The 13,845-nt window shown below is 51.8% G+C and overlaps 2 protein-coding genes across 6 annotated transcripts in view; one reads left to right on the forward strand and one right to left on the reverse strand.

Moving 5' to 3' along the window:
• PRKG1 (protein kinase cGMP-dependent 1) overlaps positions 1-13,845 on the forward strand; it is a 1,198,597-nt gene that overhangs the window by 654,308 nt on the left and 530,444 nt on the right. The gene's annotated exons all lie outside the window — the stretch shown is intronic.
• CSTF2T (cleavage stimulation factor subunit 2 tau variant) lies at positions 9,084-11,580 on the reverse strand. The gene has a single exon (XM_077874876.1). It carries the CDS (start codon positions 11,501-11,503, stop codon positions 9,545-9,547), a length of 1,959 nt encoding a protein of 652 aa, XP_077731002.1. The 5' UTR covers positions 11,504-11,580; the 3' UTR covers positions 9,084-9,544.

A 13,845-nucleotide genomic window follows, 5' to 3' on the forward strand; every position in this document is an offset into this window, starting at 1 on the left:
CCACTTTCTTACACCATACATAAATATAAACTCAAAATGCTTTAAAGACCCAAATGTGAGACCTGAACCCATGAAAATCCTAGAAGAGGACATAGGTAGTAACTTCTTTGACAGAGGTCATAGGGATTTCTTTCTAGATATGTATCCTGAGTCAAGGAAAATAAAAGCAAAAATAAACTATTGGGATTAAATCAAAATAAAAAGCTTCTGCACAGTGAAAGAAACATTTAACAAAACTAAAAGGCAACCTATAGAGTAAGAGAGGATATTTGCAAATGATATATCTGACAAGGATTTAGTATCCATAATACATAAAGAACTTATAAAACTCAGCACTCAAAAAAACCCAATACGGCAGCCCGGGTGGTGCAGTGGTTTAGCGCTGCCTGCAGCCCAGGGCATGATCCTGGAGACCCTGGATCGAGTCCCACGTCAGGCTCTCTGGGTAGAGCCTGCTTCTCCCTCTGCCTGTGTCTCGGCCTCTCATTCTCTCTGTGTGTCTCTATGAGCAAATAAATAAAATCTTAAAAAAAAAAAAACAAAAAAAAAACAATAGTCCAGTTAAAAATGGGCCAAAGACATGAACAGACATTTTTCCAAAGAAGACATCCATCTGAGCATGACAAGATGCTCAGCGTCACTCATCATCAGGGAAATGCAAATCAAATCTACGATGAGATATCATGTCGGAATGGCTAACATCAATTATACAAGAAACAGGTGCTGGGAGGATGTGAAGAAAGGGGACCCTCGTGCTCTGTTGGTGGGAGTGCAAACTAGTGCAGCTACGTGGAAAGCAGTGTGGAGGCTCTTCCAAAATTCAAAAACAGAACTACCCTATAATCGAGCAATCATAATCCTAGCTATTTACCCAAAGAGTAACTGTGAAACCACCACCCTGACTCACACTATGAATGTCTCCGGCATCTCTTTGTTCATATTCCCCTCTCCCCTTCTCAGGGAGGTTACCGAATTTGGTGTTCATCATTTCTGTCTTTACTATTTTTTTTTAAATTTTATCTATTTATTTAAGAGAGAATGTGAGACTGAGTATGAATGGGGGGGGGGAAGCAGAGGGAGAGGGAGAAGCCAACCCCCCTCCACTGAGCAGGGAGCCTGACATGGGGCTCAATCCCAGGACCCTGGGATCATGACCTGAGCTGAAGGCAGACGCTTAACTGACTGAGCCACCCAACTGCCTCTTGTCTTTATTTTTTATGTCTTTACTACATATGTATGGCTCCCTAACAGAAACTACATTATTTTTTGCATGTCTTAGAAATTTACAAAATATTATCGTATTTATATCCTTCATAAAAACTTGCATTTATGATAAAAATATATTTGTGGGTGAATGCATGTTGATACACAAAGAATAAAAGAAATACTGAATCAAAAGGGTACACGCACCCCTGTTTATAGCAGTGTTATCTACAGTAGCCAAATTATGGAAACAACCCAAGTGTCCATCAACTGATGAATGGATAAAGATGGGGTATACGCCAAAAAAAAAAAAAAAAGATGGGGTGTATGCCCGCACACGCACACACCCACACTGGAATATTATTCAACCATAAAAAAGAATGAAATTTTGCCATTTGTCATGACATGGATAGAGCTAGAGTGTATTTAGTTAAGCACACCAGAGGAAGTGGAAAAAGAGTTTATTATTTTAAATGACAGGAAGGGCATAGCAGACGGAGCCTCTGAGAGACTTAGGGAAGGGAAATGAGTCTCGCCGTTGCTTGGGGCCAAGGGTTTATGTTGGAAGAGCATGTAGGGTACACATTCCTCTAGGAATCCAGGATAGGATCCGGTCAAAGGCAAGTGCCAGGCAAACGACAGGGGTTCATCCATAAATTACACAAGGCAGGGGTACTGATGCCAGAGTCTGCGGAGGTTTATTCGAAGCTAATGTCCTGGAACATGTTCAGGATCTGGTTTTTCTTGGGTGTTACGAGGTGTCTGAGGGCCTAGGACAAACTCAGAGAATGACTGACTCACTTGCTTCCCCTTTGAAGTGGGAACAAGCTTCTTGGGCTCATTCAGAGGCAAAACACAGAAGGTGGGTAAATGCAGCCTAGCAGAAAAACAGCAGAGCTGGAGCCTTTCCCAGAGTCCCCTGGTGTCATAGAACCTCAGCGGTCTTCATAGAAATAACCTTTCATTTTGGGGGATCATACTCCGTATAGACACACGCGCTGCCCATCTGTATCCATATCAGTCTGCAGGTGCCTCGGTCCTCGTCTGTACATCACAGCAGCCGCACAACTAGCATAGGGGAGCAGATCCGCAGGACAAATGTAACGAGGCCATCACGAAGGCCAACTCGTTATTAATGAGTTTGCCTCAGGTTTGCCTTGTGTAGGTAACAGTATGTTTTGCAAAAGGCTTGGAAAGCATGGCTGCATGATGAAGAAGTGCTCAGGTGAGAGAGCCGTCGTTTAAATACGAACAAAGTGCAGAGAGAGAGCATGGGGAGACCATTTTAATGAGGGGGGTGGGTGTTCAGGAAAAGCCCCTCTGAGTGAAGTGATCTGTAAGTTGAAGTCTGAGTAAAAACGATGAACCTGCCCCTCGAAGGCCCAGGGGAAGAGTGGGGTCAGAGGAGGAGAAGCTGCCAAATACCAAGTTCCGTGATGAACGTGAGTTCATAAATTCAAGGAAAGAAAGCCAGGCCCGAAGTCAGGGCCAAGGGTAGGACACCGGGGTTGGCTTAGGGCTTTATAGGACTTGGTAAGGGTGTGGCATTTATTTGTTTGTTTGTTTGTTTGTTTGTTTTTATTTATTTATTTTTTATTTTTTATTTATTCATTTATTTATTTTGGGGTGTGTGTTTGGGATTTTATGCTAAGAGCAGTGTAGGCCATGAGACATTTTAAACAAGGGAATGACATGATCTGATTTTTGTTTTGTAATTTTTTTTTTAATTTCATTTATGATAGTCATACAGAGAGAGAGAGAGAGAGGCAGAGACACAGGCAGAGGGAGAAGCAGGCTCCATGCACCGGGAGCCCGACGTGGGATTCGATCCCGGGTCTCCATTTGTAATTTTTTAAATCAGTGTCCCTTTTTTTTTTTTTTTTTTTTTTTTTTATTTATGATAGTCAGAGAGAGAGAGAGTGAGAGGCAGAGACACAGGCAGAGGGAGAAGCAGGCTCTATGCACCGGGAACCCGACGTGGGATTTGATCCCGGGTCTCCAGGATCGCGCCCTGGGCCAAAGGCAGGTGCCAAACCGCTGCGCCACCCAGGGATCCCAAATCAGTGTCCCTTCTATGTGGAAATTGCACAGTAGAATTTTTTTTGATTACTTAACAGATAAAGTCATTAAAGAACTCTGTTTCACTATGTATACTCTACGTATGTGCAATCGAGAGCCACTAGCATTTACTATCACAGTTATTTCTTATTTATTTATTTATTTATTTATTTATTTATTTATTTATTTGAAGATTGTATTTGTTTCTTCATGAGACACACAGAGAGAGAGAGAGAGAGAGAGAGAGAGGCAGAGACACAGGCAGAAGGAGAAGCAGGCTCCCTGCAGGGAGCCCGACGTGGGACTCGATCCCAGGACCCCTGGGGTCACGCCCTGGGCCGAGGCAGAGACTCAACCACTGAGCCACCCAGGAGTGCCTATTTCTCATTTTATAAAAATACTTTTGAGTTGAAAAAAAAATATATTGCTATTTTGGCTTACCATTTATTAACAATGCAAAACATTTTGGGAGAATGATACTCACCTGATTAGGATTATAGAATATTCCTCTGCTCAGCGTACGTCATGAAAGACTAGAGATAAAAAATGTGCGGTTGTTGCTTCTGTTTATTCTGGGTGTTTGTATGTTTGGTTGGTTAGTTGACTTTGCAGAAAGGTACTTGGTGGACCAGTTGCCCAAACTGTTTTTCTAGCTCACATTTGGGAAACCTAACATTAAGAATTTCGATTGCATCTAACTGGCTGTGTTTTCATGCAGAGGAAGGCAGGAGCTAAAAATAAATAAGTAGGGGGATCCCTGGGTGGCTCAGCGGTTTGGTGCCTGCCTTTGGCCCAGGGCACGATCCTGAAGTCCCGGGATTGAGTCCGGCGTCGGGCTCCCGGCATGGGGCCTGCTTCTCCCTCCGCCAGTGTCTCTGCCTCTCTCTCTCTCTGTCTGTCATAAATAAATAAATAAATAAATAAATAAATAAATAAATAAGTAAGTAAGTAAATAAATAAATAAATAAATAAATGAAAGGCAGGAGCTGTCGACTCCAAGGTTCCAGGGACGGCCAGCAGTTGTGTGAATCACACCTACTATAGGACCGTGGGACAGGCTGGGCCTCTAGCCACATTGAGGAATACACAGTGCCCCTAAATGCACTCAAATTCAAAGTTTTGAAATCCTTGGGCTTACTTGGCCCACGAGCCACAGATCAGGGTCCCTTGTCTGAAGATATTTAGAGCTTCTGAAGGACCAAAGTGACAAAATGGATGGCGGGGAGGGAAAAGAATGTCATTCTAGAAATTTCAACCATGTAGTTTCTCTGTTTCTTCGAAGAGACGAGGATCCTCTTGTCTGATTGGTGACGCGCAAGTACAGAAGCACGAAAGGAAGCCTTTGAGATACCGGCTGACCTTCAGACAGGAAGGATATTCTGTTAGTAGGCCGTGGTTGCGTTTACCCTCGCAGAGCCAGGGTGGCGTCTGGAAATGTTTTAATTCCTTCTTATTTGTGTTGCCCTGTTATTTGACGTGTGAACAAGGATGATGTTTGGGTCATAGACTGGTTTTACGGATGTTAGTGCACCAAGCAAGCCCTGTATAGGCCTTTCCGTCCCACTATGAACTCAACTAATAAGATTTTTACTGTGGCTCGTGGTTTGAATGTTATTAAAAATCAACGTTTATAAAAAAAAAAAAAAATCAACGTTTAAGGTAAAGGGACTCGGGGGCTGAGTCATAGCAGATGTTACCTCGTTCTGTGCGACGTCCAGGGATGAGGGGTGCATCAACACGCAGGTTGTCTCCCATTCCCTCCAGGCAGCAAGGTGAGAGACTAGAGCAGTCAAAGGCTGACAGGTACGCCGAAGTGGCTCCCGGACTTGAGCAGTACAGTTATTGAAGTATATTGGTAATGCAGTGAGACGGATTTTTTTTTAAAGATTTATTTATTTATTTATTTATTTATTTATATTTATTTATTTATTTATTTATTTATTTATTTATTTATTTATTTATGATAGACATAGAGAGAGAGAGAGGCAGAGACACAGGAGGAGGGAGAAGCAGGCCCCATGCTGGGAGCCCGACGCGGGACTCGATCCCGGAACTCCAGGATCGCGCCCTGGGCCGAAGGCAGGCGCTAAACCGCTGAGCCACCCAGGGATCCCCAGTGAGACGGAATTTTGATGAAGGCAGCTAATTAATTGAAGAGACAAAATGACTTTCAGAGGGAAGGGCCTGCTGCTTTCATTGCTTGATGCCAGAGAGATCATCCATTCTACTTTTCGGGATAGACCACAAATAAGTAATCAGATTTTCTTTCTTTCTTTTTTTTTTTTTTAATGACCAACTGTTGTGACACCTGAGATTGATTTTGAATCCCTGAAGATTTAATACCCTCTAGGTTGTACAGAAGCTATCACAGTGGAGAGTGTTGTCTATTTTATTCTAACCCTTTGATAATTGGTTACCTACCTTTGGCACCTAAATCAACTTCTACTGATAAAGAATTATCATTAACCAGGATATTTCCTCTTCCTACCCCCCCCCCCACCCCAGGGTAATTCTTTAGTGTTTTTACGTACAGTGTCTAATAATCACTGAGTTATTGTTATTTTTGACGATGGTATCCCAACGTCACTTTTGATGCAATCTAGGCCCTTTCCGTGACATAAGGCTTATGCCGTGGTAGAGAACATCGAGAAGAAACGTGCTCATTAACATCTCATGAGAGAGGCGATTCGTAACATGAACATTCGTCAGGCTGGATTTTCAATGGAAGGAGTAGGTATTTGTTCCAAAGTGCGTAAGAGCAAATGGAAATAATCCCAAGACCTAGTTAAGATTTGGGAACATGCATGGGTATGAAGCGTAGGAGCGAAGTCTACACCAATACCGTAATATTCGTACTATTTTTTTTTTTTAATATTCATACTATTGAAGTGAGTAGTGGCATTAATGATGCGCCTTCAACTGCATTAGCTCTTGATGATGGAGTCTTCTTGACAAGGCCGATGAGAAAAGCCGTCTCCGGCCACAGGTCTGTCTCGAGATTCGCTGACAGCATTCAGCAGGGAGAGGCTGACCTACTCTTGTGAGAAGAGCGGGAGACGGGGCTGATGGTTGAGTCGGCCACGGTGGGTGGCTGCGCGTGATGGTCCTGAGAGGGAGGCCTGGAAACGAGGTTCTGCGTGCTTCATGTCGCATCAGAGCACGGGAAAGCGAGGCGCTCTGCAAACTGAGGTGATGGTAAGGGTTTGGGTTGGGTTTTTGTTTGTTTGATTGATCATATTTATCAGATGACAGGAAAAGCATTTTTTTTTTTTAAAGCATTCTGATGCCAGAAAAGCATTAGAAACATGTTGTGGACGTGCTGTTGACAAGTCGGGCATGGTCTCGCTCGGATGAGTCCGCCGTCACCTGGGATTCATGCTGGTTTCTGTCTTATCCAATAATTCTTAAAAATTAGAAGTCTGGGAACATCAGCAGATGATAGAAGTGGTCTTGATATTACCAGGCATCTGAGGGGAAGGGCTAAAGGGCAGGCGTGGGTTAAAGTTGAGCCTTTCACACTCCCCCCCAGAAAACCTACCGCTCCAGAGGAATAGCCCTAAAAATCCATTTGCAAATCAGTGTTCTGCTCCACTGTCTTTAAGAATCGTTATTATGAAGGGATTTGTGATCGCCTTTTGTAGCCTACTCAGATTTGGGGAAATGCAGGATGCCGAGGGGTATAAGGAGTGATGATGTAGTAAAACAGCTAAGATTCTGATTATGCCGCACGTGTCGCTTGGATCACCATCGAATGAAATGAGGCTTTCTCCCTCCCTACTCAGTGACCCTATTTTTTTTTTTTTTTTCCTAAATCAATTCTTTATTTAGGTAACAAGTTGGTTATGTTCACTGCATTGTATGAAACATCACAATACCGTACCGGAAAGGTACTCTCAGTACCGGGTTGGATCGCAGCGGACAATTTGAACCATAAACCATTTCGCGCTCTTCATTCCCTATCTTTGTACAACCCCCGCCCCGCCCCCCAAACCCAGTAAAGGGACAGATAGGAGAACCTCTTTTGCAAGGCCTAGCAGAGCAGAGGGGATTGCTTCTGTTGCCTCTTGCTAATTTGTTTTCCAATGTTAACTAGTTGTGAGAGCTCATTTGTTGCGTGTGCCATCTAAACCTTTTTTGGGGAAATAGGGTTTTCCCCCTAAGATTGATAGTGCCTTTTGTCTCTTTCTCGCCTGTGACTTTGGCATAGCAAATACAGAAACGAGGGACAGTCCACATTCGGAGTTCCTGGTCTGTGAAACGGAGCAGGGGCTGGGGGGTAAAGCAAATGTACCAAGTGCCGTCCGGAAGATCATTATGGGGGGGGGGGGTTGCATCTTCGGGGGACGCCAGCAAAGTGGACCTGGCAGGTGGGCAGGCACCAAGATGTTGCTATGGACATCTTGCCACGGAGCACGTCTTCACAGTGACCTCAGCTGTGCACTTACCCAGATCATGGGCTTAAGAAAGGGATTTCTATCCACTCCTGCAGTTTTTAGTTTTGCCTTTTACATTTAAAAGAAAGTATTCTTGCATCTCTCAAGAACAGGTATCTTTTGAATAATTCGTTAAAAATACACATCAGACGCCAGTCACCTTTACATTCCTCTTAGTCTGCCTTGAACAGCGCAGATCTGACTACAGCAAAGAACCCTAACATCGAAGTTTTCGGTGAGAGCCCTTCGGGGAAAGCTTTGGGATCAAGCAAGGTGGCCAGTAGGAGCCACGGTAAAAAATCGGGGAGTAAAACAGGTGGCAGGAAATAGCGCAGGGAGGAAAACTTTGTAAAAAGAGACACGCGCCCGTGGAAGATGCTCCTTGTATTCATTGCTCTTTTTTCCTCTATTACTAGACATTGGTTTTTCTTCCCGAGTAAGACCACCTGGTTATCTGGGAGTTTATGCTTCTGCTAATTATAGTGTGGTCTAGGATATGCATTTTTGTGTCGTCTTTAAGGCTTAAAAAATAAATTAGGTAGTGGCTCTAACGAAAATGTGGTAAGCCCCACCTTCCTACCGACTTTAAGTCTCTGTCATGGGTACGTGTATTAGGGCTAACTGGGCTTTATTCCTCATGAACAGTAAAGTACTAAGTACCTAGCTGAGCCGAGAACTCGTGCTTAGAAGCATTATCTCTTGGTACCTGGGTCTCAATTACTCTGATAACACGGTGATAGGTTAAGTAGATCTGCAAATGAGAAAACTGAAAGGGGGGTTACACGTTGGAGAGACTGAGGCCGACCACGGGGGTTACACCACCTGCCTATGGAGGCTGGTCGCCAGGGGCCCGGGAGCTTTCCTGCATCAAGGCCTCTGCGACTCGTGGGGTCCAACGCGGGGCACAACTCGCCCCGGTAAACTGGCCCCTAGACGCGCCTGTTTACAAAGGATGTGAGGCAGCTACTTAGATTCACATCAGGACTTAAGGATTACTGAGACGCAGGAAGGTACTGAGAGAGCGGCCTTCGGGACCCTGGCCCGTCCTAGGGCCGTCCCAGCAGAACCGTCAGGCTCAAGGCCAGGCCGGAATACTGCTGCTCTCTGGACGGCGGGGTACACGCAACGTCACACCACATGCACTCATGGATTTTTCAGGTAGCACAGCTTTAAAAACAAACAAACAAAAAACAAACTAAAAAAAAAAAAACAAAAAAAACAAAACCCACCATCCAGTTCTAATACCACAAGTTGAGACTTAACCTGTTAGCACCAACATTTTTAAATAATTCCACTAAAACGATGCTTAACCTAATACAACCATCTCCTGTCCCCAAAATAGCATTTGCTATTTCAAACGGCTTACCAAAAAAAAAATGTATCTGATAATTTTGAGGTAAACGTCTTTATTTTCTTACACAACCAAAAATCGTAAACTGTTTTAGCACGTTACCATTTTAACAGGTCAATAGTTTAGTCCTTATGTGCAGTTTTCACATTGTTTTACTCGGTATTCAAAAAATGTAGTTTAACATATTGTAGACACTCTCAGTATTGCTGCGTTCTTTGTCATCTTACTCCGTGTAGTATTAACCACGTTCAGAGTTATTCTTGTGTATATACAGTGAGTAAAAGTGAACAGACCCAATCCTGCCTCCCCCTGCGCCCCCCCCCCCCCCCCCCCCGCTCCCATTAAAAAGGAAAACAAAAGGAAAATAAAAAGACAAGATGAAATCAGGAAGGGAAACCCTAATCACTGGAGCATGGGGATGCAGACCTTGTCTTTCTGCATCCACCCTCCATGCTACAGGAAAACTCGGAGACCACTGCCGGTTATCTCCCGACACCGCTCAAGAAGCCCCAGTAGACTTCTGAATCTGTTCCTTTAAGATCAGGATGCTCTGCCTCTGCTCGGGGGGCAGCATGGCAATCTGATCTGCAGTCAGCTGAAGAACCTGCATGATCAGAGCTGCCTTTTCCTGATCCTGTGGAGTTACCTGGCTCTGCCCAGGACTGAAACTGCTAGGCTGGCCTCCACCTTGCTTGCCTGCCCCCTGCATGCCCACTGCTTGCATGCCACCTCCCTGCATGCCTCCTCCTTGCATGCCTGCCCCCTGTATGCCCCCTCCTTGCATGCCTGCCCCCTGCATGCCTCCTCCTTGCATGCCTGCCCCCTGCATGCCCCCTCCTTGCATGCCTGCCCCCTGCATGCCCCCTCCTTGCATGCCTGCTCCCTGCATGCCCCCTCCTTGCATGCCTGCCCCCTGCATGCCCCCTCCTTGCATGCCCGCCCCCTGCATGCCAGCTCCAGGATTTCCCACCCCTGAAATGCCCGACACCTGTCTGGGCCCCTGAGGACCACCCGCCCCCATGTTAATGGGCCCGGGCCCCTGGATTCCCCCAGTCATTGGGCCTCTGGAACCGGGGCCGGGGCCGGGGCCCCGCATCTCCATCCCTCTCGCGTCCATGCCTCTGGCTTCCATCGCACAGGTCTCCATCCCTCTTCTCTCCAGCACTCTGGTCTCTAGGACTTCCGTCTCCATCCCTCGAGAATCTCTGCTCCCTCTGCCATCCATGGGGAGCCCCCTCTGATCCATCATGGGCCCCCGGGGCTCTCCCATCAGCAGTCTGGGGTCGGCGAGGGGCCCGCCCCGCAGGTCGTGCGAGTCTCTGGCGTGGCCGGACGCGTGGTGCAGGGGCGGGCCCAGGTAGCCTCGGGGCTCCACCTCCCCGGTGACCGAGAGCAGGGTCCCCCCGCGGGGGTCGTTCGGGGCGTCCCCCAGCAGCCCCCGAGGAGGGAGGCCCCCCGCGGCCATGGGCCCCCGCGGCAGGGGCGCCCTGGGGTCGGCCATCTGCACCTGGCCGCGCTCCAGGGGCCCCACGCCGGGCATCCCCACCTGCGGCTGCATGCCGCCCGCGGCGGGGAGCGCGGCGGGCCCGGGGCCCGGCCCCGCGGCGGGCAGGGGGCCCGGCGCCGGCATGCCGGCCTGGATCGGGGTCTGCATCAGCGGGGGGATGTCCTTCACGGGCCTCCGCGCCAGGTGCGGCGGCTGCGGGGCGGCGGGGCTCTGCTGGGCCAGCAGGACGGCCGGGGCGGCGGGGCCGGGGCCGGGGCCGGGGCCGGGGCCGGGGCCGGGGCCGAGACCGGGGCCGGGGCCGGGGCCGGGGCCGGGGCCGGGGCCGGGGCCGGGCTGCGCCTTGCCGGGCAGCAGCGGCGTCACGTGGACCTTGCGGTGCAGGATCCTGAGCGCCAGGTCGGGGTCCATGATGCGCATGACCACCTGCGCCTGCAGCAGCGCGTAGGCCAGCTGCGGGTTCTGCAGCAGCATGCTGCGCGCTTCCTGGTGGCTGTTCTGCACGCACAGCTTCATCTGCTTCATGAGCTCGAACATCTGCTCGGGCGGCAGGCTGGCCACGGCGCGCGTGATGGACTCGGGCGCGTCCTCGGGGTCGATGGGGTCGCCGTAGGGCGAGTCGACGACGGGCGCGGCGGGGCCCAGGCTCTTGAGCTCCTCCTTGTTCTTCTCGCTCGCGGCGTTGTCCACGCGCAGCGCGCGGCCGCTGAACTCGCGCCCGTTGAGGTTGCGCATCGCGCTCAGCGCCGTCTCCTGGTCCTGGTACTCGCAGAAGCCGTAGCCCTTGGGCTTGCCCGTCTCGCGGTCGTACACCAGCCGGAAGCTCACCACCGAGCCCACCTCCGAGAAGATGTCCTTCAGCTGCTCCTCCGTCGCCTCGTACGGGATGTTCCCCACGAACACGGAGCGCAGCGACCGGTCCATGGCCGGGTCCCGCACCGCCAGGCTCGACATGGCTCCCGGCGGCCCGGCGCGGCGCGGCGGTGGCCGGCGCTCGTCCTCCTCCTCGGCGGCCTCGCTTCCGCCGAGCAGCGGAAGCCGACGGCCGGCGTCCGCCCGGAAACCGCCGAGGCGCGGCCCGATCGTTCCGCCCGCCCCCGCGAGTGCGTCCGCCGGTGCGCTCCGACGCGCGCCTTTCGCGAGGAGGCTTCCCACCGCGAGCCGCCGCGGCCGCCCGGAACGGCCCCCGGGGGGCTGACCGCAGTAAAGATGGCCGCAGCGGCTTCGCCGTGGGCGCCGGGAGCGGACGTCGCCGCGACGTCACGGCGCTCTGGAGGCCGTTTGCCCCGCGGGAGACCGCCCACCGACGGGGGCTTCCCCGCTCCCTCCCCGGGCGTGCGCTCGGTTTGCTGCGGGGCGGACCCCGGCCGCGCCCGCCTCTGGTCGGCCCAGGTCGCGGGCACCCAGTGTGGGCGTCCCACGGGGCCGGGCTTTGCTCCCGCACGCGCGGCGGCTCGCTCTGCAGGACGGGGCTCCCCGACCCGACGGGGGTCCCCGACCCGGGCTCCCAGAGCTGACGCTGCTCCCCGACCCGGTGCTCCCCGAGCTGACGCTGCTCCCCGACCCGGGCTCCCCGACCTGACGCTGCTCCCCGACCCGGGCTCCCCGACCTGACGCTGCTCCCCGACCCGGGGTTCCCTGGGCTGACGCTGCTCCCCGACTCGGTGCTCCCCGACCTGACGCTGCTCCCCGACCCGGGGTTCCGTGGGCTGACGCTGCTCCCCGACCCGGGCTCCCCGAGCTGACGCTGCTCCCCGACCCGGGCTCCCCGACCTGACGCTGCTCCCCGACCCGGTGCTCCCCGACCTGACGCTGCTCCCCGACCCGGGGTTCCGTGGGCTGACGCTGCTCCCCGACCCGGGCTCTCCGAGCTGACGCTGCTCCCCGACCCGGGCTCCCCGAGCTGACGCTGCTCCCCGACCCGGGCTCCCCGACCTGACGTTGCTCCCAGACCTGGGGCTCCCAGACCTGACGGTGCCTCCCAACTCGATGGCTCCCCGACCTGACGCTGCTCCCTGACCCGGGGTTCCCTGGGCCGACGGTGCTCCCCAACTCCGTGCTCCCCCAGCTGGTGATGCTTTCTCACTCGGTGCTCCCCGAGCTGACGCTGCTCCCCGACTCCAGGCTCCCCGACCTGACGCTGCTCCCCGACCCGGGCTCCCCCGGCTGACGCTGCTCCCCGACCTGGGCTCCCCGGGCTGACGCTGCTCCCCGACCCGACACTGCTCCCCAACCCGAGGCTCCCCAACCCGACGCTGCTCCCTGACCCGACGTTGCTCCCCGACCTGACGCTGCTCCCCCACCCGGGGCTCCCCGAGCTGACGCTGCTCCCCGACCCGGGGTTCCCTGGGCAGACGGTGCTCCCCGACTCCGTGCTCCCCCAGCTGATGATGCTTCCTCACCTGGTGCTCCCCGAGCTGACGCTGCTCCCTGACCCAGGGCTCCTGGGGCTGCAGAGGAGGAGCTGCAGGGATGCAGGGCTGTCACCCTGCAGGCCTAGATTGCTTCCGGTGCCTGGGGACCCAGGCGGTGCTCCCAGGGCCCGGGGTGCAGGGAGAAGCCCATCCTGCGAACTGTGCGAACCAGCCAAGGGAACGGGAGGATCCCATTGGCTCCGTTCAGGGATTCATGCCGCCGCCCCCAGCTGTCCCACAGAATGTTTGGTGTTGGTTTTGATCGATGGAGGCTGGGGCAGGGAAGCTGTTAGCCAGAGACCAGGATTGTTCCCAGGAGGGCTCCCAGGGTGAAGGCAGGGGGCTCCTCCTGCAGGTTGCAGACCCTGGTGCTGGGAGGAGGGGACGTCTTCTGGCTGACCCAGCTGGGGCTCCCTTCCTGGGGAGGCGGGAATGGCCTTTCACTGGGTGTTACCTGGACTGGGAAAGTCGGCCTAAGTGACACCGTTTGGGGCCAGTGGTTGTCCTTTTTTTTTTTTTTTTTTTTTATAACAGTTTTATTATTATTTTTTTTTTTATTTAAATATAGAAACCGATATCTAGTTAGGCTACCGAAAGCCTTTTTAGTATATTTGGAACCACTTGGGTATGAAATCGACTTTTGCAATGACAATTTTTTTTTTTTTTTTAAGATTTTGTTTATTCATGAGAGAGAGAGAGAGAGAGAGGCAGAGACACAGGCAGAGGGAGAAGCAGGCTCCATGCAGGGAGCCTGACGTGGGACTCGATCCTGGGACCCCAGGATCAGGCCCTGGGCTGAAGGCAGTGCTAAACCACTGAGGGCCCCCCACCCCAGGCTGCCCCAAATTTTAAGTCTAAACAAAACAAGTCTTTCTAGTTAAA

This window comes from Canis aureus, chromosome 27 (assembly GCF_053574225.1).
Source record: "Canis aureus isolate CA01 chromosome 27, VMU_Caureus_v.1.0, whole genome shotgun sequence".
Classification (NCBI taxonomy): domain Eukaryota; kingdom Metazoa; phylum Chordata; class Mammalia; order Carnivora; family Canidae; genus Canis; species Canis aureus.

Bases quoted from the DNA above. Each gene is read 5' to 3' on its own strand.
- CSTF2T (XM_077874876.1), bottom strand. From the start codon at position 11,503: ATGTCGAGCCTGGCGGTGCGGGACCCGGCCATGGACCGGTCGCTGCGC.